This window comes from Garra rufa, chromosome 8 (genome assembly GCF_049309525.1).
Source record: "Garra rufa chromosome 8, GarRuf1.0, whole genome shotgun sequence".
Classification (NCBI taxonomy): domain Eukaryota; kingdom Metazoa; phylum Chordata; class Actinopteri; order Cypriniformes; family Cyprinidae; genus Garra; species Garra rufa.
Genome location: NC_133368.1, coordinates 29,136,383 through 29,160,421, shown reverse-complemented (window position 1 = coordinate 29,160,421; position 24,039 = coordinate 29,136,383). Strand labels below are relative to the sequence as shown.

General features: G+C 35.8%; 2 protein-coding genes across 3 annotated transcripts in view; one reads left to right on the top strand and one right to left on the bottom strand.

Annotated features, from left to right (window-relative positions):
* The first annotated feature begins 1,477 nt into the window (after positions 1-1,477).
* Positions 1,478-9,904, top strand: dnajc3a (DnaJ (Hsp40) homolog, subfamily C, member 3a). Its single transcript, XM_073845216.1, has 12 exons — positions 1,478-1,666; positions 2,670-2,780; positions 3,751-3,875; positions 3,981-4,055; positions 4,735-4,887; positions 5,301-5,482; positions 5,714-5,833; positions 7,101-7,206; positions 7,311-7,431; positions 8,499-8,631; positions 8,738-8,886; positions 9,412-9,904. Exons 1-12 carry the CDS (start codon positions 1,585-1,587, stop codon positions 9,570-9,572), a joined length of 1,518 nt encoding a protein of 505 aa, XP_073701317.1. The 5' UTR covers positions 1,478-1,584; the 3' UTR covers positions 9,573-9,904.
* A 144-nt stretch (positions 9,905-10,048) lies between these two features.
* The window catches only part of uggt2 (UDP-glucose glycoprotein glucosyltransferase 2), a 48,897-nt gene continuing 34,906 nt past the window's right edge, over positions 10,049-24,039 (bottom strand). The window contains exons 31-41 of one of the 2 annotated variants that reach the window (XM_073845213.1): positions 23,266-23,350; positions 21,983-22,065; positions 21,188-21,211; positions 20,079-20,177; positions 19,906-19,990; positions 18,380-18,562; positions 17,598-17,758; positions 15,623-15,737; positions 15,420-15,536; positions 12,910-13,078; positions 10,049-12,827 (exon numbers count right to left, since the gene is read on the bottom strand). In XM_073845213.1, the coding sequence (XP_073701314.1) occupies positions 12,805-12,827; positions 12,910-13,078; positions 15,420-15,536; positions 15,623-15,737; positions 17,598-17,758; positions 18,380-18,562; positions 19,906-19,990; positions 20,079-20,177; positions 21,188-21,211; positions 21,983-22,065; positions 23,266-23,350 (1,144 nt within the window). In that variant the 3' untranslated portion in view covers positions 10,049-12,804. The remainder of the gene's footprint in view (positions 12,828-12,909; positions 13,079-15,419; positions 15,537-15,622; positions 15,738-17,597; positions 17,759-18,379; positions 18,563-19,905; positions 19,991-20,078; positions 20,178-21,187; positions 21,212-21,982; positions 22,066-23,265; positions 23,351-24,039) is intronic. The other variant, XM_073845214.1, reaches the window with a different exon arrangement.

Sequence of the window (24,039 nt, the reverse complement as noted above, 5' to 3'; positions counted from 1 at the left end):
TGAGTCCCTCAGTTGTCTTCAGTGTGAAAATATGGATCTCATAATCATCACAAAAATGCAGAAAAAACAAAGATTTTGTGGGACCTTAAGTTTTTTTTTTCCTGAAAAACAGCTAGAAGTTCAACTGGACAAACAATGGACTCATGAACAACTATCACTAAACAGACAAAAATTCAGGTAAAAACCCAGTATCAACAATCAAGTGTATGTAAACTTTTGAACAGGGTCATTTTTATAAATTCAACTATTATTTTCTCTTGTGGACTATATGAAAATGTAATTTATGTGAGTCAGTACTCAGTAAAATAACATTCATTTTGTATGATCCCTCTTATTTTGGTAAAATAATTAACAGTTTGGAGATTCTGCAAAGTGTATGTAAACTTTCAACCACAGCTGTATCTTTAGCTATCTATAGACTCTACATAATTATACATACAAGATTCTAAATAATTATACTAGAGATGCTTTTGAGATAAGCTCCATAAAGATGGTAAAATATTTTAACAATATATTTTGATAAACTCTGTAAAAAGACCATAAACAATGCCAATAATTTCAGATAGTGGAATTTCAAACAGTGGAATTTTATAATGTATTTATAAAATGGCAATCTTACTTGGAATTAGACTCTGGATCCTCTTGCAGGACTGATGGGGATGTTGGTAATCACTAGATGATGGTGTCTGTAAAGCCTTCACGGTTATCATCCTTTTATAGCTTGAATCACGTCACTTAAAAGGGAAAGTGGTTATTCGGTCAAGTAATGGAAAACATCATCATTACATTTAGTTTCAAAGATAAATTATGCATTTTATAACTGCAGTGCAGTCTTCTTTTTGCATACATAGTATTGTCTCTTTGTATTTGTTTTCTCTTTAAGAAAAACAACGAAAATTCTTCCAGATTTTTAAATTATTTTTTATTACTATTTTTATTATGTATTATTTAAATAATATTCATGTAGGCCTATGTGTGTAATTCTTTAAGTCTCGCATTATTTTGGACAATGAGAGTCCAGACAAAATATGTCATGTTGTTTACATGACATGTTCAACATGTGAATATCTGAGTTGTAAAGTTCCTCGGGCTTGGCACTGGTAAAACTGGCTATACGAGAGAAAATATGTTGAACAGAAATTAATTTAACACCATAAGTTTAGACATCACACTATCCTATAATTATGCCTTTTCTTCCACAGTTTATCTCATGCTGAGAAGACGTGCCTAAATGTATTCACTTACAGGCGGTAAATAATATCTTCTGAAAAGGTCTTAAAATACAGTTTTAAATAATAAATTGTAATTTCCTATTGTAGTCACACACGTCTTAATTCTCCCTTCCACCAATGTGCAAGCTCAGTGTCGCGCAGGCGCAAACAGATCCAAAATAATGATGCCGTGGCTAGCCTCAGTTTAACAGAGAGCGATGGGCGGGTTTTAGAGAACTATCAGCCAATCAGAGTCACCCACGACCAGTGGGCATGATGTCCGCTGGCCTGACAGCTATGCGAGTGTCCAGCGAGTCTATACAGGAACTTTATACATTAAATCAGTAATTTGACGGAGAAAGAAAAGGTAAACATGGTTGCCCTAAACCCGGTGGCGCACAAATTACTAAGCTACGTTCCTTTTTTTCTAGTTTTGATCGATCTTCGATACGAAGGTGAGTGGTCAGTGCTAGTGCTTAAGAAATGATGTTCTTTTAACCAGGTGTTTTGGGGAACTAACTTATATGTTAATCTTCATAACAGTTATTTAGAAGTCGTGACTTTGTTGTTTTCATAAATGACCTTAAAGCAAAGTCAGTGAGAGATGAAACACCCCAGCTGTTTATCTCGTGAAGTACATATGGAGAAGTGTTATATTAGTCCAGAAACACGGTACTGAGGATCCAATTCCCTGTCAAACATGCTTAAACCTTAATGACGGAGTCTTTTAGTTATTGTTGTCTATAATATTTTTTGTCTTTTTAACTGCTCTAGGAATACTGTGATTCCACGGCAACAGTTTATGTTGTCACAAGCTGTCACCATTTCACTTCACTAAAATGTTTGCTAATCTAGTGTACACTTTAGTAGACACGTTCTTAATAATGAAAGTTTGAGGCATATGTGACCAAGGACCACAAAACCAGTCATAAGGGTTTTTGAAGTTGAGATGTAGACGTCAATGGAAAGTTGAATAAAATTTCCATTGCTGTATGATTTGTTAGGATAGGGCAATATTTGGCCGAGATACAGCTATTTGAAAATCTGGAATATTGAGAAAATCGCCTTTAAAGTTGTCCTAATGAAGTTCTTAGCAATGCATATTACTAATCAACAATTACGTTGTGATATATTTACGGTAGGAAATTTACAAAAAATCTTCATGAAACATGATCTTTAATTAATATCCTATTGATTTTTGGCATAAAAAAATCGATAATTTTGACCTATACAATGTATTTTGGGCTATTGCTACAAATATACCCGTGCTACTTAAGACTGATTTTGTGGTCCAGGGTCACAAATGCCATTGCCTTACTTGCTGTACTCTGCACTAATGTGCACTACTCTAGTGCACTCTACTGTACACTACTGAAAACATGATGCAGGTATTGCATGTAAACCTTATTGTACTATGTGGTTCATCTTAGACTTAATTTCTTTTTGCATGTATTACAGGAGTTAATGGTGGGAAGGATGGTGGTGTTGAGAATCATCTGGAAATGGGAAAGAAGCTTCTGGCCGCAGGACAGCTGGCAGATGCTCTCTCTCACTTCCACGCTGCTGTTGGTGAGTACTGGATATTTTTACATGAGAACTTAAATAAAATCTTGTGTATGCTGGTGTTATTTTCTACAGAATGTAGTTTTTATGTAAGCAGTGTGTCTTATAAAATAAATAATATACAGTGGTGGCCACAATTATTAGAACACTAGTATTTTCACCAGCTAGAAATGAATTTAAGTCAGTTATTTATATATTTTGCTGTAGTGTGTCAGTAGGAAATTGTAGTTTACATTTCCAATTCATTTTGCCATTAATTGTAATAATCCAGTAAGATTTTTGATTGCACAACAAGTCTGACCACAGCCAGTGCTTCACACAGAGATCTAATCTCATCAGCATCCAGTTTGTCTGGAATGACATGAAGAAACAGATCAAACTGAGACAGACTAAATCCAGAAGAACTGTGTCAACGTTTCCAAGATGCTTCAAGAAACCTTCCTGCAAAGCTACAGTACTGTTAAAAGTTTTAGGCACTTGCGTAAAAATTCTGTCAAATGAGGATGCCGTCAAAAATAATGTCATAAATAAACTTTCTTTAATAAAATCAACATTTGGTGTGACCATCCTTTGCGTTAAGCCGCTTTTGACCTAAGTGTACAGTTTTTCAGGTAGCTTTGCAGATAGGTCTCTTGAAGCTTCTTGGAGACGTTGCCATTCTGGATTTAGTCTGTCTCAGTTTGTTCTGCTTCTTTATGTCATTTCAGACAGACTGGGTGATTGTTGTCAGACTCCTTGTGCAAACAAAAATCTTACTAGATTATTGCAATTAATGGCAAAATGAATGTTTGGACATGTAAACTACTATTTCCTACTGACACACTACAAAAGGTAGAAATAACTGACTTAAAACCATTTTTAGCTGGTGAAAATACTAGTGTTCTTATCATTTTGCCCACCACTGGATGTATAAATAATATATGATATTTTTATAAATATATACGCACACACACAACAATTTCTTTTTAATTATCAGATGGTGACCCCAAAAATTACATGGCGTACTATAGGAGAGCAACTGTGTACCTTGCCATGGGAAAGTCAAAATCTGCATTACCAGACCTAAGCAAAGTCATTGAACTTAAACCTGACTTTACATCGGTGAGTTCTCAGAACCATGTCACACTGTAAAATATGTGCAATTGTTTTATATGATTTACCAAAACCCATAAAGCAGAAATTAACCAGCTTCTTCTTAATCCACAGGCGAGGCTTCAGAGAGGAAACCTACTGCTGAAACACGGCAAACTGGATGAAGCGGAAAGTGATTTCAAAAAAGTGGTGCGTGACATTTGGTTAGCATTAGGCTGATGATACACAGAGCAACTTTTTGAGAAAGGTGAGACAAAGAGCCCATGACCTAAATGATCCAGATAGACATTTGTTACCCATTCTTAATGTAAAAGTGCCCAAGCAACATTGCTCAAAAAAAGTCATCAGCCAATTAGACACACTAGTTGATCATAATCTGCCACCTTTAACCTGTATACTAACACCTGAATGTGAATTGTTGCTGTAATTTTAAGGTGTAGTCCTTTTTTCTGTAGCATCTGGTTTAATATTAAAAACTGCAGTAAAAGTGGTTCTTAAAAAATATTGCAGAAAAGGTTAGTATTGGTTAAAATTGGTTGTATTTTTCTAATCAGTTCACACCTAGTTATCATGCCCACATAAGTTCTGAGATGATTCTTTGTTCATCTTCTGAAGAAAATTACAGTACATTCTATATCCCATTAATATTTCAATTGTATTACCTATGAGGAAACAATATTTAGTTAAGTCCCCCTGAGGTGTTTTCATCCTTCTCCAGAGTGTTCTTAGTTGGGTCAGTCAGTGGGGTATATGTCCAGTCTTAATGTCTCAAAGGCTTCATTTAGCCTGCACACTTGAACTGCTCTGCTGGATTGACACTTGCTATCTGTTAATTGTCTTAAGGATGACACAGTTTTTTGTCTTCCAGCTCAAATCAAACCCAAGCAGCAGGGAAGAGCAGGAGGCACAGAGCCAGCTGAAGAAATCTGATGAAATTCAAAGACTGGTGGCCCAGGCACAGAGCGATTTCAACCGCCGAGACTACGGCTCAGCCGCATCGCACCTCGACATTATCATTGATGTGAGTTAACCTGGAATAGGGTTAATAGTGTTAACTAAACCTTAAATTGAAACTATGAGAAAAACTTAATTACTTAATATTAAAACAGAATCTAATTCAAAACATGGACAAAACTATAGTCTATCACTAAAATAACTAAATACTAAAATAGCGTTATGTACCTCCCATTAGTTTTTCAAAAGTTTGAATTGACTTTAGAGGTTCCTGTTTACTGTAGGTGACTCAACCTGGTTTTATCCTTGTGCAGAAAGGGATTACTTGTGCTCAATAAGAGCACTCTTTGTTCAGTAATGTCATGTTAGTTTGCTTTGTAGGAACTGTAAGCAGAACAAATATCATGTTAGTTTCCAGCGGCGAGGTATTATTTAAAATACAATTCATCAAGATTTTTTATTTGCTTGTCATCTTTTCAGACATGTGTTTGGGATGCGGACTCCAGAGAGATGCGGGCAGAGTGTTTCATTCAGTTGGGTGAAATGGGCAAAGCCATCAGTGACCTCAAGGCTGCTTCAAAACTAAAAAGTGACAACACTCAGGCTTTCTACAAGCTTAGCACCATCTATTACAACCTCGGAGACCATGAGATGTCCCTCAAGTAAGACAACATGTAGTTATTAATGCATTTAGTCTTAACTTTATCCTGCCTACTACATTTTAATAATAGTATATGAAGTATGCAAAGATAAGTGTACACGTCCCACACTATGCTGCATGCCTAAAGTGAGTGGCATCTAGTTTTCATTGTGGTTTCATTGTGGTCTTGAATTTCTAATAAATGTTAGAAGCTGAATCCATACTTAATGTATTTTTTTTTTTTTTTGTGCAGCGAGGTGAGGGAGTGTCTGAAACTGGACCCGGATCATAAGCAATGCTTCAGCCACTACAAACAAGTTAAGAAGCTCAACAAACAGATACAAGCTGCTGAGGAACTGATCCAGCAGCAGAAGTATGTCCTAAAATATTATTATATACACCTTGCAGAATCTGCAAAATGTTAATTATTTTGTCAAAATAAGAGGGATCATACAAAATGCATTTTATTTTTTATTTTGTACTGACCTAAATAAGATATTTCACATAAAAGACATTTACATATAGTCCACAAGAAAAAATAATAGTTGAATCAAAAATTTACATACGCCGATCCACAGCCGAGTTTTTATTGTTTAGTGATAGTTGTTCATGAGTGTTTGTCCTGAACAGTTAAACTGCCCGCTGTCCTTCAGAAAAATCCTTTAGGTCCCACAAATTCTTTGGTTTGTCTGCAGTTTTGTGTATTTGAACCCTTTCTAACAATGACTGTGTGATTTTGAGGTCCATCTTTTCACACTGAGGACAACTGAGGGACTCATATGCAGCTATTACAGAAGGTTCAAATGTCACTAATGCTCCAGAAGGAAACACAATGCAATAAAAGCCAGGGGGTGAAAACTTTTGAACAGAATAAAGATGTGTACATTTTTCTTATTTTGCCTAAATATTATATTTTTTTCGTTTAGTACTGCCCTTCAGAGGCTACAGAAGATACTTACATGTTTCCCAAAAGACAAAATAAGTTAAATTTACCCTGATCTTCAAATGTAAGAAATTTTCACCCCTCAGCTCTGCTGAAAAACTAAAGAATTTGTGTTTGAACGGGGTCATTTTTATAAATTCAACTATTATTTTCTATTGTGGACCATATGTAAACATCTTTTATGTGAGATATCTTATTCGGGTCAGTACAATATAAAAATTAACATGCATTTTGTATGATTTCTCCTATTTTGGTAAAATAATTAACATTTCGCAGATTCTTCAAGGTGTATGTAAACTTTTGACCTCAACTGTATTTTAAAATGTAATTTATTTCTGTGATAGGAAAGCTTTTTCAGCAGCCATTGGTCTTGAGTATCACATGATCTTTCAGAAATCAATCTAATATGCTGATTTTGTGCTTAAAAAACAGTTCCTGTTTTTATAAATGTTAAAAACAATTGTGCTGCTTAATATTTTTGTGAAAACTGTGATACATTTTTATTTTGATAAATGGAAAATGCAGCTTAAAATAACAGCATTTAATTGAAATAGAATATTCTTAACTGCCACTTTTCAATAATTGAATTCCTCCTGATTGAATAAAAAGTATTTCATAAAAAATGTGAAACATGAAAGTGAATGTACATTCATAAACAGTCTAACAAAACTAAATTATTGTTTTACTAAATCCACAGGTACAGTGATGCAGTTAGTAAATATGAGTCTGTTATGAAGACTGAACCAAATGTTCCTCAGTTCATACTCAATGCCAAAGAACGTATGTGCCACTGTTTGTCAAAGGTGAGACTAAGCTCCATGACCACAAGGTGTCGCCATCTACCAAAGCATACACTGCATCTGTGCTTAACTGACCTGATTGAATATGTTTTGGTCTTATTCCTCAGGACCAACAAACTGCCAAGGCCATCTCGGTGTGCAGTGAAGTTCTGAAAGCAGACCATCAGAATGTGAATGCTTTAAAAGACAGAGCAGAGGCCTACCTCCAGGATGACCAATATGAAGAAGGTACTTCTGGATATGCACTACTAGTCAAAAGTTTTTGAACAGTAAGATTTGTAATGCTTTTTAAAGAAGTCTCTTCTGCTCACCAAGCCTGCTTTTATTTAGTCCAAAGTACAGCAAAAACAGTAACATTTTGAAATATTTTTCCTAGCTAAATTAACATTTTTCTTTGTGAATATATTTGAAAATGTAATTTATTCCTATGATTTCAAAGCTAATTTTTTAGCATCATTACTCCAGTCACACGATCCTTCAGAAATCATTCTAATATTCTGATTTGCTGCAAAAAAAAAAACATTATTATTATTATTATTGTTGAAAACTGCTAAGTAGAATTTTTACAGGTTTTTTTGATGAATAAAAAGTCCAGAAAACTTTTGTAACATTATAAATGTCTTTATCATCACTTTTGATCAATTTAAAGCATCCTTGATACATAAAAGTATTAAGTATTGATGATGACAATAAAAATGTTGCTTGAACAGCAAATCAGCATATTAGAAGGATTTCTGAAAGATCATGTGACACTGAAGACTGGAGTAATGATGCTGAAAATTTAGCTTTGATCACAGGAATAAATTACATTTTAAAGTATATTCAAATAGAAAACAGCTATTTTAAATAGTAAAAATATTTCAATATTTTACTGTTTTTGCTGTACTTTGAATCAAATAAATGCAGGCTTGGTGAACAGAAGAAACTTCTTTAAAAACATTAAAAATCTTACTGTTTAAAAACTTTCGACTGGTAGTGACACTTGTGGTAGTAAGGACACACCTTTTTTTTTTTTTTGAAAAAAAGTTGAACAATTAAAAAATCTTTTCATGTTTTATACATAGGATGTACAATTTAAAAAAAAATCTGGGCTTTTTAAATATCCCCTTAAGAATAAGATGCAGCCTGAGATGTAATATCCTATGGAAGATTTCTATGTTTTGTGTATTTTAATGTTCAGCAATACTTTTGTTCTGTACTGTTTTAAAGATCAAGCAAATTGATCTTTTAATGGTTTTTCCTCAAGATTGCTTTCAAAATGATTAGTTGTGGTGACAGAATTGTTCTTTTTGCAGCCATTAAGGACTTTGAGAGTGCTAAGGAACACAGTGAGAATGACCGGGAGATCAAGGAGGGTCTGGAAAGAGCACAGCGGCTCCTCAAACAGTCCCAGAAGAGAGATTACTACAAGATCCTGGGCGTAAAGAGGTTAGATAATACATACAGCAACTCTCTCCCATCTATTAATCAATGCAGAAGCCTAATATTCATTTTAAAGTAAGTAAACACTCTCATTAAACTGCTGTGGTTGCAGAACTGCCCAAAAGAAAGAGATCCTGAAAGCATACAGAAAGCTGGCACAGCAATGGCATCCAGACAATTTCCAGGATGAAGAAGAAAAGAAAAAGGCAGAGAAGAAGTTCATAGACATCGCTCAAGCCAAAGAAGTTCTCACCGACCCAGGTATATTTTACTGCCACATTTACCTGGTTAAAGTCCCCATGAAATCAAAATGGAAGTTTTATAGCTTTTAGTATGAGTATGTTAGCCTTAAGGTTATCTATAAGCTGGTGTGCTCCAAAACGATGACAAAATTTGCATTTAGAAGACATGAGCATTCGAAACATACAGTCTCTTACTTCCGGCAAGTATGGATCAACGATTTTGAACACCCTGCACTTCAGCTTCTCATCAAACTTTTTGTCCAATCAAATGCTCTCTAGAATCCAAACAGTCCCGCCCCACTCTATAAATAGATGATGAGAAGCTGCGGCTGAAATTGATCACTTGTTCACAGAATTAGCATTTTCTGCACTATAAAGGGGATCGGAAATAATTGAATAATGTACTAGCTATTAAAAAAGGGGGCGGGGCTGCTTAATATGTCCCGTCCTATCTTCCTGTTTCAGTTGTTTAATCAAAACACTTCAGTGGACCTTTAAGGTCAAGTTTCTGTGATAACTTAGTCCAGTTCTTCTGTTTCTCCAGAAATGAGGAGTAAGTTTGACCAGGGCGAGGACCCCATGGATCCAGAGAGTCAGCAGGGTGGAGGACATCACCACCACCACTTCCACGGTGGCTGGGACAACTTCCAGGGATTCAATCCTTTCGGTTCTGGACCTTTTAATTTCAAATTCAATTACAACTAAGGCTCGGCTGAAGAGACCTAGGGCCTGGATATGTGCTGGAGTCAGCCAATAGGAACTGGCACCTTCTGAACCCGCCTACAGGAACGGTTCTGACATGACAAGCGCCTTGTAACACACGTCTCACGCTATCAAGTGATCCTGCTCGCTAACTGTCACCCTTTGAAGCAGCTCCTATACTTTCAGGGATATTACAAGCCAAGCAATGTCTGTGAGCGTCGACCTTTTCCTTCCTGAGAATAATATGTACATAGAAAACTACACTATTTTTCTATGAATCAAACAATGCTGTAAATAATGAAAAATAAAGAGATATGAATGCTTATTTAAATTAACAGGACATTTTGGACTGTTTTTACTTAACATTCATGAGTGGGGAGCATAGAGGCATTTAGATTGAACCAATTAAAGGGATAGTTCATCCAAAAATGAAAATTCTACCAATGATTACTCACCCTCATGTTGTTCCAAACCCGTAAGACATTTGTTCATCTTCAGAACACAAATTAAGATATTTTTCTTAATTTGTGTTGTATTGTATCCATTGGCGTTCTTCTATTGTTTCAGTTTCTTCTTCCGCTATTGAGTCCATGGCAGCCCATATAACCGCTTGCGGGAAAGTTATGAAATTTGGCACACAGATAGAGGACAGTCTCAACATTAACCATAGTATGCTTGGAGTCTCTACTCACACACTCTAGTGCCACCACTTGTCCAAAGTTTCACTCATGTTTTTGCTAATAATTTTTGACCATAGAGTTTTTTCCTCTGAATCCTTGGCTCATGCTGAATCAAGTGGACACCAAAATTTAAAAATCATAAGGTTTAGTTTTTTCGCTATTTTTAATAGTTTGAAAAACCTACCTTTTCAAATTTGTCCTAGATGGTTTGTCTGATTTATTTATTTGGCTCAGATCATCTTCAGACCATGCTGGCAAAATATTTTGGAATTCAAGTTGATTAGTCAAACCATTTTCGAATAATGCACAAACAAATTTGACGAAAAGCACGCAAAAATAGATGTGAGGCTGTATTTCCACAACATTTTGGCATATTGAGACCAAACTTGGCATGACCTGAGGCTACCTGTAGAGTTTTGGCACAGTGCCACCTAGTGGTCAGGAGATATGAAAAATGTATATTTTTGCCTATATTTTCTAAATGGTTTTGCCAAAAATTAAAAACTTGTCTCTTTAGACTCGGCGGAGCATGCCAAGTCGAACCATACCCAATTTTTATATTTCAGCCATTTTGGCCGTCGGCTATTTGGCATTTTGTCTTAAAAATGCTATATTTTACGAACACATTGGTGTATTGTTGTGAAACTCGGTATGTGTCTTTGGCACCATGCTCTGGTAGTACTCAAAAAGTTTGGGAAAGCACCACCTTGTTGCCAAAAGTTATAAAGAAATTACAAAAAATGTTAAAACATTTGAATAAATCGGACTATTTTGTTTAAACTGGTGTCAATGTATTACTTGGGTCATGCTGAGAACATAGATACCAATTTTGCCATCGTCAGCCAAACTTCCTGTCCGCCATTTTGATTTATGATGAAAATCAATTTTTTAAACTCCTCTTAGGTCGTTGGTCCAATATTCACCAAATTTCAAACCATGCTGACAAAAAGTTATGGATTTCGTGTAAATGTACGAAACAGTTATTGTTTAATGCATCAACACATTTGATAAAATGACAGCAAACCGTGTCTGGGACTGTATCTCTGCCATTGTCACCTCACACTGACCACGCTACATCAATTTGGTAACTGCGCCACCTATTGGTCATAAGTATTAAACTAGTCATTAACCATTAATAATGAAATTTCCAAAACGGCTAATAATTTATGACTGCATTTGCATATTGTAATTAAACTACTTAAAATATTCCTTGGTTAATGCCGAGAACATACGGTAGATACCACTTTTGCGCCATTTTGATTTGTCGAAAAACTACTTCGTACTCCTCCTAGACAGTTTGTCCAATTTTCACCAAAATCGAGTCAGATCATCTTCAGACTGTGCTGACACAAAGTTATAGATTTTGTGTTGAAAGACCAAAACGTTTTTGTATAGCAATGCAACAAATTTGAGCCATGATACGGAAATTACTCTGAGGCTTTATCTATGCAAAGCTTTGACATATTGACACCAAACTTTGTGTGTGTCATTGTCACCTTACACTGACCACACCACATTGATTTGATAACAGCGCCATGTATTGGTCAAAAGTGATAACCCGTTAAATCATATTACTAGTGGTTGTTTTTATGATTTTTCACCCATTTTGGCTAAATTCACCTTAAAATTGCCTCAATTACTTTGCTTCTGTCGTTTTGATGCTTGCTGCCTTGCTTGCCTAGTGCTTGGCCCCTTAATTGCTGCTTGCAGCTATATTTTTGATGAAATTCAAGAGCTTTCTGACCCTGTGTAGACAGCAACGTAACTGACCCATACATAATAAATGACTTGTATCCCCTTTCAGAATAAAAATATCACTTTATTCCTGAGAAAATCCACATCTTTGAATATCAAGGCATAGAAACGAATGTGTACAGATTTAATGATGTAATATAAATAAAACAGGGAATGTAAAGGATCAGTCTTAATAACTGGGATACGGAGACAGTTTTAGAGAATGGATCTGCACAGCTGACAAACTTTGACAGCAATGAATATGGAAATTAAATTTTTTCCCTCATAATAGTTCTGCTTGGTAGTGTTCAGTATTTCAACAAAAGTCAATTCAAAAGTGAATTTATTAGTGAGACCTTTTTAAAGCAAAAATTTGCAATAACAGATACCTTTCATTTGCAAACACTGACTGTTAAAATATGATGTCAGGATATTTACTGAAACTATGTTACAAAAAAGGCCATGTGGAATGAACTGTGAAACAGTATAAACATGTATAGTCTTTTCTGGAGGAATGTACACAATATCGACATGTTTTCCCTTATAAATATACACCAGTGCCATTGTAAGTTCATAAACAGGCCAAAATATCAGATAAGACTGCAATCGTTTTATAAAAGTTGTGTCATTATACAGTTTACATCTTGAAGTCAGAGAGGATTCAAACTAAACCTTCATTCCATTCAAAATCATATACATAAAATGTCATGAAGTCCTTTAAAATGTTTCCTAGTGTGTATTTCCTCTGTTGTGGAAATCATCTCTGTATGGTTAAGTTCAAGATTCACAGGAAGATAGGTGCAAACAGGAGCACTGAAGTGCTAAAGTTCATCACGTTGAGTGCCTGTTAAAAACAGATGATGCTTTATACATAAAGCTTACTAGAAAAAAATAGTGTATTTTTTTTAGTGATAACTAAGTCTTACCTGTGTGCTGTGATGGTGATGATGATGATTGTGTACCCTCAATAATTTTCTCTTTCTGCTTCTTCAGCTGGTTGAGAAACTGCTTTATCTCATTGTCGTACTTGGACCATTCTGGAACAATCCTCACCGCTGCACTTAGCTTGGGCTCTTTGGTTTTTGGGTTATTGCACTGCGATAAATCAACACAAAGAAAACAGTCAATTGTAGTGGCAAAACACTTCTTTCAACCTTTTCCATCAGTGCTTTGGAGTGGCTTTATTTAATTTCTCAAGCGCTTAAAGTGAAAACTGCCAATGCTGTTCATCTATTATAGAGCTTGATATCTACACTTTCATGACTTCTGAGTCACAATACACCTTTTTATAACATAACAGCACTTTTGTTTTGGCACTGACAAAAAAAAGTTCATAAAGGTTACATCACATCTGAGATTAGACACCAAAACAAAAACAGGTTCCTAGTTTGGTCACACCAGTTGAGAACCAGCACTTTTACCGTTTAGGGAAAAAAAAAAAGTATTAACTGTTTTCAACATTGATAAGAAATGTATTTTATATGCATCAAACTACACTTCAGATTTCTAATTAAAATAGAAAAGAGTGTTTTAGATTGTAATAGTATTTCACACTTTTAGTAGTTACTGTGTACTATATTCTAGGGTCAGCTAATCTGTGAAAACATTTTAAAACAAAAAAGAATCTTACAAACTTTTGAATAGCACTGTATTTTAGGACTAAATTAACATTTTGATGTATATACTCAATCAGCCAAAAGTTTTTGAACAGCAAGATTGTTAATGCTTTTTAAAGAAGTCAAATTTATTTGATCCAAAGCACAGCAAAAACAAGACAATTTTGAAATGTTTTTACTATTTAAAATAACTGTTTTCTATTTTCTATTCCTGTGATTTCAAAGCTGATTTTTTTTAGCATCATTACTCCCGTCACATAATCCTTCAGAAATAATTCTAATATTCTGATTTGCTGCTCAAAAACAATTATTACTCTTATTATTATTGTTGTTGAAAACAGTAGGAAAAAGCTGATTTTTTTCAGGATTCTTTGAAGAATAGAAAGTTCAGAAGAACAGCATTAATCTGAAATAGAAATCTTTTGTAACATGATGCTAAAAATTCAGCTTTGGAATCACAGGAATAAATTAGATTTAAAAAAATATTCAAATAGAAAACAGTTACTTTAAATAGTAAAAATATTTCAGAATTATACTGTTTCCGCTGTACTTTAGATCAAATAAACAGGCTTGGTGAGCTGAAGAGACTTCTTTAAAAAACATTACAAACTTACTGTTCAAAAGCTTTTTGACAGATAGTGTATATTGAACTAAAAAGGATTTAACCTCCTGTCAGTAGGTAGCACTTGGACACTTTTAAACAGCTAAACGAATCAGCACCATATTAAAGAGAAAATTAGTATTATGGAATGTTAAAGCAATGACAGTATGGGGTGACTGCAACCACAAGTTGGCAAAAGAATAAAAAAATGACAAGTGCTCTCCTGTAGTATGTGTGAGTAAAAATAAACCCACACGACACTGGAGTAAGACTTCCACAACTAAACTTGGTATACATTAATGATGAGAGAGTGCTGGATGGAATGCAGAGGTCAGCACTCTTCTAAACCTGCGTCAGACCTGAGTCCAGCCTGTGCTGTGAGCTGCAGCCCTCACACCCATTGTCCTCACTGCCATCTCTAATGAGACGTTTCCCTCTCCACCTCCCAGGAGCAGCAGGCAGGGAGGAAGAGGGTGTAAATGAGACTACTATTTTTGTCGCTCTGTGTGTGTGCGTTAGTCGTAGTGGGAATGAAGAAATCTGGTTATCATCAGACTACAGGCATTTCAACCTGATATCACTTCAAATATCATCTTCTCAAGGCGCTCTTTTGTGAAATGAAATGTATTTTGATCATTATTGCTAAAATTATAATCAGTGCCAAATACAATTTGTAGGGTTATGCTGGAGGTCTCATTATGTTAGGTAACATTAGTTAAAGGGATAGTTCACCCAAAAATGAAAATTCTGTCATTAATTACTCTTGTTGTCTACCCTCATGTTGTTCCAAAAATGTAAGACCTTCGTTCATCTTCAGAACACAAATAATGATTTTTGATGAAATCCGAGAGCTTTCTGACCCTGCATAGACAGCAATGCAACTACAACTTTCAAGGCCCAAAAAGGTAGTGAGGACATGGATAAAATAATCCATGTGACATCAACCGTAATGTTATGAAGCTACAAGAATACTTTTTGTTAAAAAAGTTAACTATCCCTGTGTGAACACACCTTCACAATTAAGATGACTATGTAAACCGTCCCCTCTTGTGGTATCCTTTTACATTCAATGCTGAAGTTTCCTAGTTTACTGTCTTCATGTGTTCATGACAGTATTTGATGTGTATTCTATTTACTGGCATCTTCCAAATGAGTCTTCTGTTCCTGCTAAGCTGTATATTGGTAGTGTTGAAACAGTGTAGTGTAAATGCATACTAACCAGATCAATGGTCTTGGCTGTAGTTTTGGAATTGTCATCACACCAGGTTTCACACCACAGCCACTCCTGAGGTAAGGACTTGATGGCTACTTGATGGATCATGTTGTTGGGAAGGTCCTGCAAGCATCAAACCCCATAGAGAACATTCAAATCACACAAAAGTCCTTCTCTAATAGTGAATACATAAGATGTCAAGCACAAACCTGGTCCAGGTTGGACAGACTGTTGGGATCTTGGCTTAAAGCTTGGTACTGGCCTCTGAGCCGGTCTCCAGCTGCAATCTTTCTGAATTTCTTTAAGTCCACCACATATAATGCACTGGAAAAAAAGGCTGCATTTATCAAAGGGATAGTTCACCCAAAAATGAAATTCACCCCATGATTTACTCACCCTCAAGCTATTGTAGGCATAGATATGTATAGATGCCCCATTTGACCACTCCAAGCATGTAAATGTGTCCACCATCTTGGAACGATCTAATTGATGTCATTCACCATACTATATGTTCCACGCAGACCAGCGGCTTGCAGGATTGTGGCATATTCGAATATAGTCATTACTTTGGTGAATGATGTCAAGTTGGCCATTACAATATGGCAGATGGCTTACGTATAGAGGCCCATAGAAACAGTCCCTAATGAGGCATCTATGTATATACAGTCAAGCCCGAAATCATTCATACCCCTGGCAAATTTTGACTTAAAGTTACTTTTATTCAACCAGCAAGTTTTTTTGACACACAAATGACACAGGCTTCTCCCAAAGGATAAAGAGACGATGTACAAGGCATCATTGTGGAAAAAATATTTTCCTTTCCTGACTTGTGAGCAGCCACAATGCGCAGCCACAGGTCCTCAGTGAGCTCCTTTCTCTTAGCCATGACTGTCCACCAACACCACCAGCAGAGAGCTTCTGATATAGCTGTTCCCAATGAATCAGGGTAATTAGGATGCTTTAGAACAGCTTGGACTATTTGGAATGGTATACAACTTTAGATTTTCCCATAGACTGTGACAGTTTGCAAAGGGTATGAATAATTTTGGACATGCCACTTTTTGTTCAAATGTAAATAAAAGAGGAGTAATTTTTTTTTCCACAATGCATCCTCTTTTTATCTTCTGGGAGATGTCTGTGTCATTTCTAATAAAAAAACAAAAACTTGCTGGTTGAATAAAAGTAACTAAGTCAGAATTTGCCAGGGGTATGAATGCTTTTGGGCTTGACTGTACATCTTTGAGGTATAGGCATACATGACTTTCTTCTTTTAGACAAATACAGTCTGAGTTATATAAAAAAAATGTCCTGGATCTTCCAAGCTTTATAATGGCAGTGAATGGGTGGTAAAATTCGATAGTACAATAGAGGTCCAATAAATGTCCATCAATCCTAAAAAAAAACATGCACCACACAGCTTTGAGGGATTAATAAAAGCCTTTTGAAGTGAATGGATGAGTTTTTAGATGTACAACACTTACGCCTATGTCCTATATCATCTGCTGGAACGCCACACTATCATGATCACATATACAACAGTTAGCAGTAGCTTAGACTCGCGTATCCAGACCTTCAGACTGATGGCTGAAGGTCTTGAATTCATGGCAGCTTTCAATGGCCAATGCCCAACCATAAGGCCGTTTGACCGACATGTCAAACAACCAATCATAGCTCGTTTCGTTCAGTGTCACGGAAATCCGATCAAATTCAACTAATCAGATGATGACTTTGAAACTCCTGAAGTGTTTCCAGTTAAGTGTACCAAATGCATCAGACGTTTAGCCACGTTAGGGCATGACGTCTGAGGCTGAGACTACCAGTAGCTACAGATTATGGTTTATTAAGTTTTCAATATTGATATTTTTCTTACAAAAATGCATCAGTTCACTTCAGAAGGCCTTTTTATGATGGATGGTCACACTTTATTGAAGTTCTATTAGACTATTGAATACAAACACCCATTTACTGCATTTTAATGTAACTCTGATTGTATTCGTATGAAAAAAGAAAGACATATACACCCAGAATGTCTTGAGGGAGAGTAAATCATGGGGTAATTTTCATTTCAACTTTCTCTTTACATTTTACACATATCACAATATCATTTAACAACAGAATCCTTTAGGATTTGGGATCACATTCTGTGGTTTCAGTGTACATTTTTGTGATTTGTTGTGGTCTAACCTGATGTGGTATTTTCTGTATCCAAGATGAGAGGCCCAGTAGCCAGTCTTCCAAAAACGGTAGCCTTCCATCTCTTTTCGGCTGTCGCAGAATGGTGTGTACCCATAGGGAGCACCCTCTAGATCCAGATCTCTCAGCTCCTTTAAATCTGCCCTGACAATCTAAATATAAAACAATCAGGGTTATGTTTTGCAATTAGGAAATATCACTGTTTGCTAATGCGCTAACAGGGTGAATTGTTGGAGAAGTGCCTGTGAATTCTCTTGGCTGCTGTTAAATAAAAAATGGCAAACTGTAAGACATGCATTGTTAAATCAGATTCACAGGTTGGATTTCTACTACTATAAATCTGCCAAAACGTGCAGTATGCAACTGAGCACACTGTGCAGAGTCTGTATCCCAAATTGCAACAAGCTCAATTTGCCATTTAAGTATGATGGATAAACTGTAAACAAATAACTGCCATGATTTTTAATATTTCTTCTGGAATCATTTTGTGGTCAGATTTCAGAAAATTAAGATGTTGCTTGAGGGACCTCTCAAGCTTCAAATGAAATCTAAGGGATTTCTGTCCTTCCATTAAAGCCCATTCTCTCAAAACTTTGACGCTTTACAATGTTCATGAATGCACTTAAAAAGACACAATCACCATATATGAACAGATTCCATTTAGGCCAGTTTTGCCACTTATTAAATTAAAAACCTATTGAGAGCATGTTTATTGCTGCATAATATATTCTACTTGCATACAAAACCACTGTTTTTCTCATGTGTAAGGTTACCTGATCAGCATCTACAAAGATGATCTTGTCCACAGCCAGGGGGAAAAGCACATCCAGGAAAAGTATCTTATAACCCCAGATGATGCGCTGCTTTTCTGTCTGCTGGTGAAGCCAGCGCGGCCACTTGTACTGGACCAGCTCATACTGGAAACCATAAGCCTTCGACATGTGAGAGATGGTGTCCTGTACAAACACAAAGCAATAAACAATAGAAGAGGACAAACCACAAAAGTATGCAGTTAACACAGTATACAGTTATCTGTTAACACATTAATGGATAATTTTTCCCTCATTTTCATTACTAAGATTGACAAAGCATTAATTAAATTATGTTGGAGCATGCACTGCACAGCACAACTTCTATTCTGCTCAAAGTTTAATGTTTAAAAATGAATTTAAGGAAGACATACATATTAGTATGCTGCAACTGCAATATTACACTGCAATTGTACTATAAAAAAAAATGTTTTTATTATTATTATTATTATATGATTTTTCTTAAATATTTGTTTTTTTTTTTCATTCACAATTGCAATATATCTACACTTGAGGTCAAGTTTACATACACCTTGCAGAATCTGCAAAGAATTGAGTACTGACCTAAATAAGGTATTTCACATAAAAGAAAATTTTATAAAATTTATAAAATTTACCCCATTTAAAAGTTTACATACATTTGATTCTTAAAACTATGTTGATACCTGAATAATCCACAGCTGGTTTTTGTTCTCTTTGTTTAGTGATAGTTGTTCATGAGTCCCTTGTTTGTCCTGAACAGTTAAACTGCCTGCTGTTCTTTAGAAAAATCTTTCAGGTCCCACAAATTCTTTGGTCTTTCAGCAGTTTTATGTATTTGAGCCCTTTCCAATGACTGTATGATTTTAAGATCCATCATTTCACACTGAGAACAATTGAGGGACTCATATGCAACTATTACAGAAATTTCAAACGTTCACTGATGCTTCAGAATTACACAATGCAGAAAGAGCTGGGGAGTGAAAACGTTTTTGAATATGAAGGTCAGGGTAAATTTAGAGGCTAAATAAGAAAAATGTACAAGGTTCAAAAGTTTACACCCTAGGCTCTTAATGCATTGTTTTTCCTTTTGAAGCATTGGTAAGCATTCAAACCTTCTGTAATAGTTGCATATGAGTCACTCAAGTTGTCATCAGTGTGAAAAGATGGATCTCAAAATCATGCAGTCATTGTTGGAAAGGGTTCAAATACACAAAAATGCTGAAAAAGCCAGATCATGCTATGTTTGTGTACAAAATGCATCATTAGTAAGTAAACAGCCAGGTGAGAGCCTAGAGCAGGGGTTCTCAACTCTGACCTGCGAGGTCAACTTTCCTGCAGAGTTTAGCTCCAACCATAATCAAACACACCTGAACAAGCTAATCAAGGTCTTCGGGATTACTAGAAAGTTACAGGCAGGTGAGTTTGATCAAAGTTAGAGTAAGTGGACCTCGAGGGCCAGAGTTGAGAACCTCTGGCCTAGAGCATGCCAGGAATGATGGCAACCTTACCTTGAATGAGGGAGAGAGGTAGTTTTTGAGGAACCAGAACTTGACAGGGGTTTTGGTGTGTTGAAGGACAGAGAGCATCATTATTCTATAGGGGGAAAAACAGGAAGTATAAATACATAAGGAGTTGAAGATGACACCGAACATGGCTGTGTTCATACAAGTGGAGGTCCTACCTCAGGAAGCGCTCGTATAAATGTCCAGAGGCCACTGAGAAAATGTTAAGAACGTCTTTCTTCTTGTCATCCTCATCCACACTCTGGCCACCGGCAAAGCTGCAAGACACCCAAATACACAAACTTCTTTAAAAAAAAAAAAAAAAAAAAAAACAGCAACAGGGACATAGCTCTGCTAATTATCTGTCATAAAAAGATTTTGTAAACTATTTGTCAATTAAGAAAGCTGAATTTTCAGCAGCCACTACTCCAGTCTTTGCGTCACATGATCCTTCAGAAATCATTCTAATATGCTGATTTGATGCTCAAGAAACATTTTATTAGCAAAGTTAATAACAGTTGTGCTGCTTAATACAGTATTTTGTTTTTTAGGATTCTTTTAATAGTTCAAACGAACAGCATTTTTATATATTTTTGGTAACATTATACATGTCTTTACTGCCTTTTTAACACTTTCTTGCTGAATAAAACTTCAAGTTCAAAAAACACACGATAAAGACACTCCCAATCAACAAACATTTAAGATCCATTTAGTGTATGAATTTTATTACATTAGGTAGCAAAATATGGAACTAAATGGAATATTCAAGAAAAAAAAAATGCTTTTCTTAACAATAACGTCTGTTGGTTTAGCCTATTACGTTTTGAGATAACACAAGCTATTTTATTTAATGTCGACAAAGAATACTAGTTTCAAAAACTGACAGCATGTTCTGACAAGGTTTAGAGATTCCTGAAGATCTCAACCTCCATCATTACCACAAAACAAAACCACGTGCCATCTGTAGCTTTCCACAAGCACCCTAGCCAAGATCTCACCTACTGCTGCCTCACAGATATTCACATTAGAACGCTTTTTTTTAAAGCAAGCATCACACCTTTGGAACATTTCGGTCTTCTGTATAAAGTGGAATGGAAGTGATGTAACACTGCTGAGACAAGGTGGAATTTCGAAAAAACCTTGCAAACTATTTCTAAATGTGAAGAACGGTGTGTAAAAATCAAGCTGAGAGGAATCTCAATGAAAAAACAGATCACAGCTTGCTAACCGAAATTCTGCTGTCATTTACTGATGCAAGAAAAAGTGAGTAAGAGAAAGTTTTCCCTACCTTTTCTCCAAAGAACTCCACACACTTCTCAAAGACAGCAATGAGCAAAGGAGACAGATCATAAAATGTAATAAACAGAGCTGTTAATTAAAATGCAAAGCTCTGCATTTTAATATACAAAATGTACACTACTGTTCCAAAGTCTGGGGTCAGTTAAATGTTTTAGACAAAAAGAATGCATTTATAATGTTAGAAAAGATTTCTATTTCAAATAAACGCTGTTCTTTTGAACTTTCTATTCATCAAAGAATCCTGAAAAAAAGTTTAAACAAAAATATTAAACAGCACAACTGTTTTCAACATGGATAAGAATGTTTCTTAACTCCAAATCAACAAGTTACAATGACAGTAGGATCATGTGACATTGGAAGCCTAAAGAAAACTGTTATTTTGCACTGCAATAATATTTCACAATATAAATTTTAGTATTTTGTAAAAATTTGATAACCCCCAAACTTTTGAACGGTAGTCTATGTATTTACATAAAGACAAACAGTCATAGACAGGCCTGCCCAAGATCTGCAGATCTTTTTCACACTGGTTATAGAGATTTTTGCAAAACTTGATGAGTGAGTCAGCCAAAAAAAGATCTAAGGCATTTGTAGAACTTTCACACTCAGTACAAATCTGTAGCCACAGATTCTATGCAGATCCAGCCATATGCAAAGATCTTGCAGTCTATTATTCTTTGACTGTCATATTTTTGTGATTATTTACAAATTCAAAGTGGTGCTCCCCTCTAGCTTTTAAAGAAATTATCCTAGATGTGATTAGTGCTTTAAAACTCAGACTTACCTGGTTATGGAATCCCACAGGCCTTTAGATTCTGTTCCTTCACTTAGAAGATCCTCGTTGAGTTTGTCAGGCTTTTTCTGGACCTAATATTTGAACAGATGTTACTTTTTCATTTGTCCTATTAACTGGTGTTTTATATGGAGGCAAAGTCTCTAAATGCTTGTTAAAGAGATAGTTCACCCAAAAATGAAAATTAGCCCATGATTTACTCACCCTCAAGGCATCTTAGGTATATATGACTTTATTCTTTCAGTCAAATCCAATTGGAGTTTTATTAAAAAAATGTCCTGGCTCTTATAAGCTCTCAAGTTTTATAATGGCAGTGGGTAGGTGTTTTTGTTAGAGTCTAAAAGAAGTTCAATAAAGTGCATCCATCCAAAATAAAAAGTGCCTCACATGGCTCTGGGAGTGAATAAAAGCTTCCTGTAGCAAATCGAAGCATTTTAGTAAGGAAAATATCAATATTTTAAACTTTATAATCCTTAACGTCTAGCTTCTACTAACTGTCATACTCATGTTCACGAGTGAGTGGCGTTCCAGTGGATGAAATAGGATGTAGGCATAACGTAATCTCCAGTGAGAAGGGACAAACGCAGAAGCACATAGGAGAGAGCAAAACTAAGCACCGGTCACAAATTACAAGTACAAAACAAGGATTTGTAAAGAAAAATGTCAAAGGATTTCAATATAAGCCAAGAGGAGACTGATGTTCCTTTGCTAAAGTAAGGAAGCTTCCTTTTCACCTCCACATCATAATCGTTTTTTATTACCTATTTTTATTAGCCATTCACACAATTAAATAAATAAAAAAATGTGCAAATTATTGGTCTGTGTTTGTAATATTTCGATTGAAATGTGCGTTATTTGTAAGAAAGTCAGGTGTCACTGACATTGTTTAGCCCCTCTCCTTGTCCGCTTCATTTGGGAGAGGTGAACTGTAATCTGCGCCCCCCAACACCCCCCCCCCCCCCCCATCCACTCCCCTCCCCTCGCTCAGCTTCTGTGCGGCTCCTTCAGCAGCAGGGGCGGCACAGGCATCATAGATAACAGAAAACCACTTAGCGGCACAGATTTTTTTTTTCCCCTCCGAGTTTGTGTGCTGCCCCCCACGTGTCAAGAGAAAATGCCACCCTGGGCGGCTGCCCCGTTCGCCCATGCCTAAAACCGCCACTGCATATACACATAGGATGCCTTGAGGGTGAGTAAATCATGGGCTAATTTTAATTTTTGAGGGAACTAACCCTTTAATACACCATGAATACTACTCTTACTTTAATACTTACTCTGACTTTGATGATCTTACTGTGGAAACTGTTGAGCACCACAATGACATCACCGGCATCAACAGGAGAGTCTGTACCATCATGCCTAAAACATACATAAGACTATATAAACACAAATATACTATATCTACACTTCCTGAAGCATCAGTGCTCACAATTCAGCAAATGAAGCATGTTAAAAGTTACAGACTTGTAACTCTAAATACACAAGGCTTACATTATCTACAAAAGTTTGAACAGTGTCTGAAAAGTTTTGCAGTTTAATTAGAGATTAATTAAACTGCATTAAAATGAAGATGAACAAAAACAATAAAATAAACAGAATAACCACAAGAGCAAGATAAAGTGGTGAACAAGTTGAAATGAAAGATTTTTCATTTATGCCAAAAATCATTAGGATATTAAGTAAAGATCATGTTCCATGAAGATATTTTGTAAATTTCCTACCGTAAATATATCAAAACTTAATTTCTGATGAGTAATATGTGTTGCTAAGAACTTAATTTGGACAACTTTTAATTTTTTTGCACCCTCAGATTCTAGATTTTCAAATAGTTGTATCTCGGCCAAATATAATTCTATTCTAACAAACCATACATCAACGGAAAGCTTATTTATTCAGTTTTTTGACTGGCTTTGTGGTCTAGGGTCACATTTGAAGAATATTAATAGAGTGCTGGGGCCTGTACCATGAAGCCGGATTAGCTGGCTAGCCAGGTAAGTTTCAGTTTAGTTTGCACCAATCCTGGGTTTTAGGTACCATGAATGTGGCTT

Bases quoted from the DNA above. Each gene is read 5' to 3' on its own strand.
- dnajc3a (XM_073845216.1), top strand. From the start codon at position 1,585: ATGGTTGCCCTAAACCCGGTGGCGCACAAATTACTAAGCTACGTTCCT. The intron at 7,207-7,310 runs GTGAGACTAAGC...CTTATTCCTCAG, and splicing joins TGTGCCACTGTTTGTCAAAG to GACCAACAAACTGCCAAGGC. The intron at 7,432-8,498 runs GTACTTCTGGAT...TTCTTTTTGCAG, and splicing joins GGATGACCAATATGAAGAAG to CCATTAAGGACTTTGAGAGT.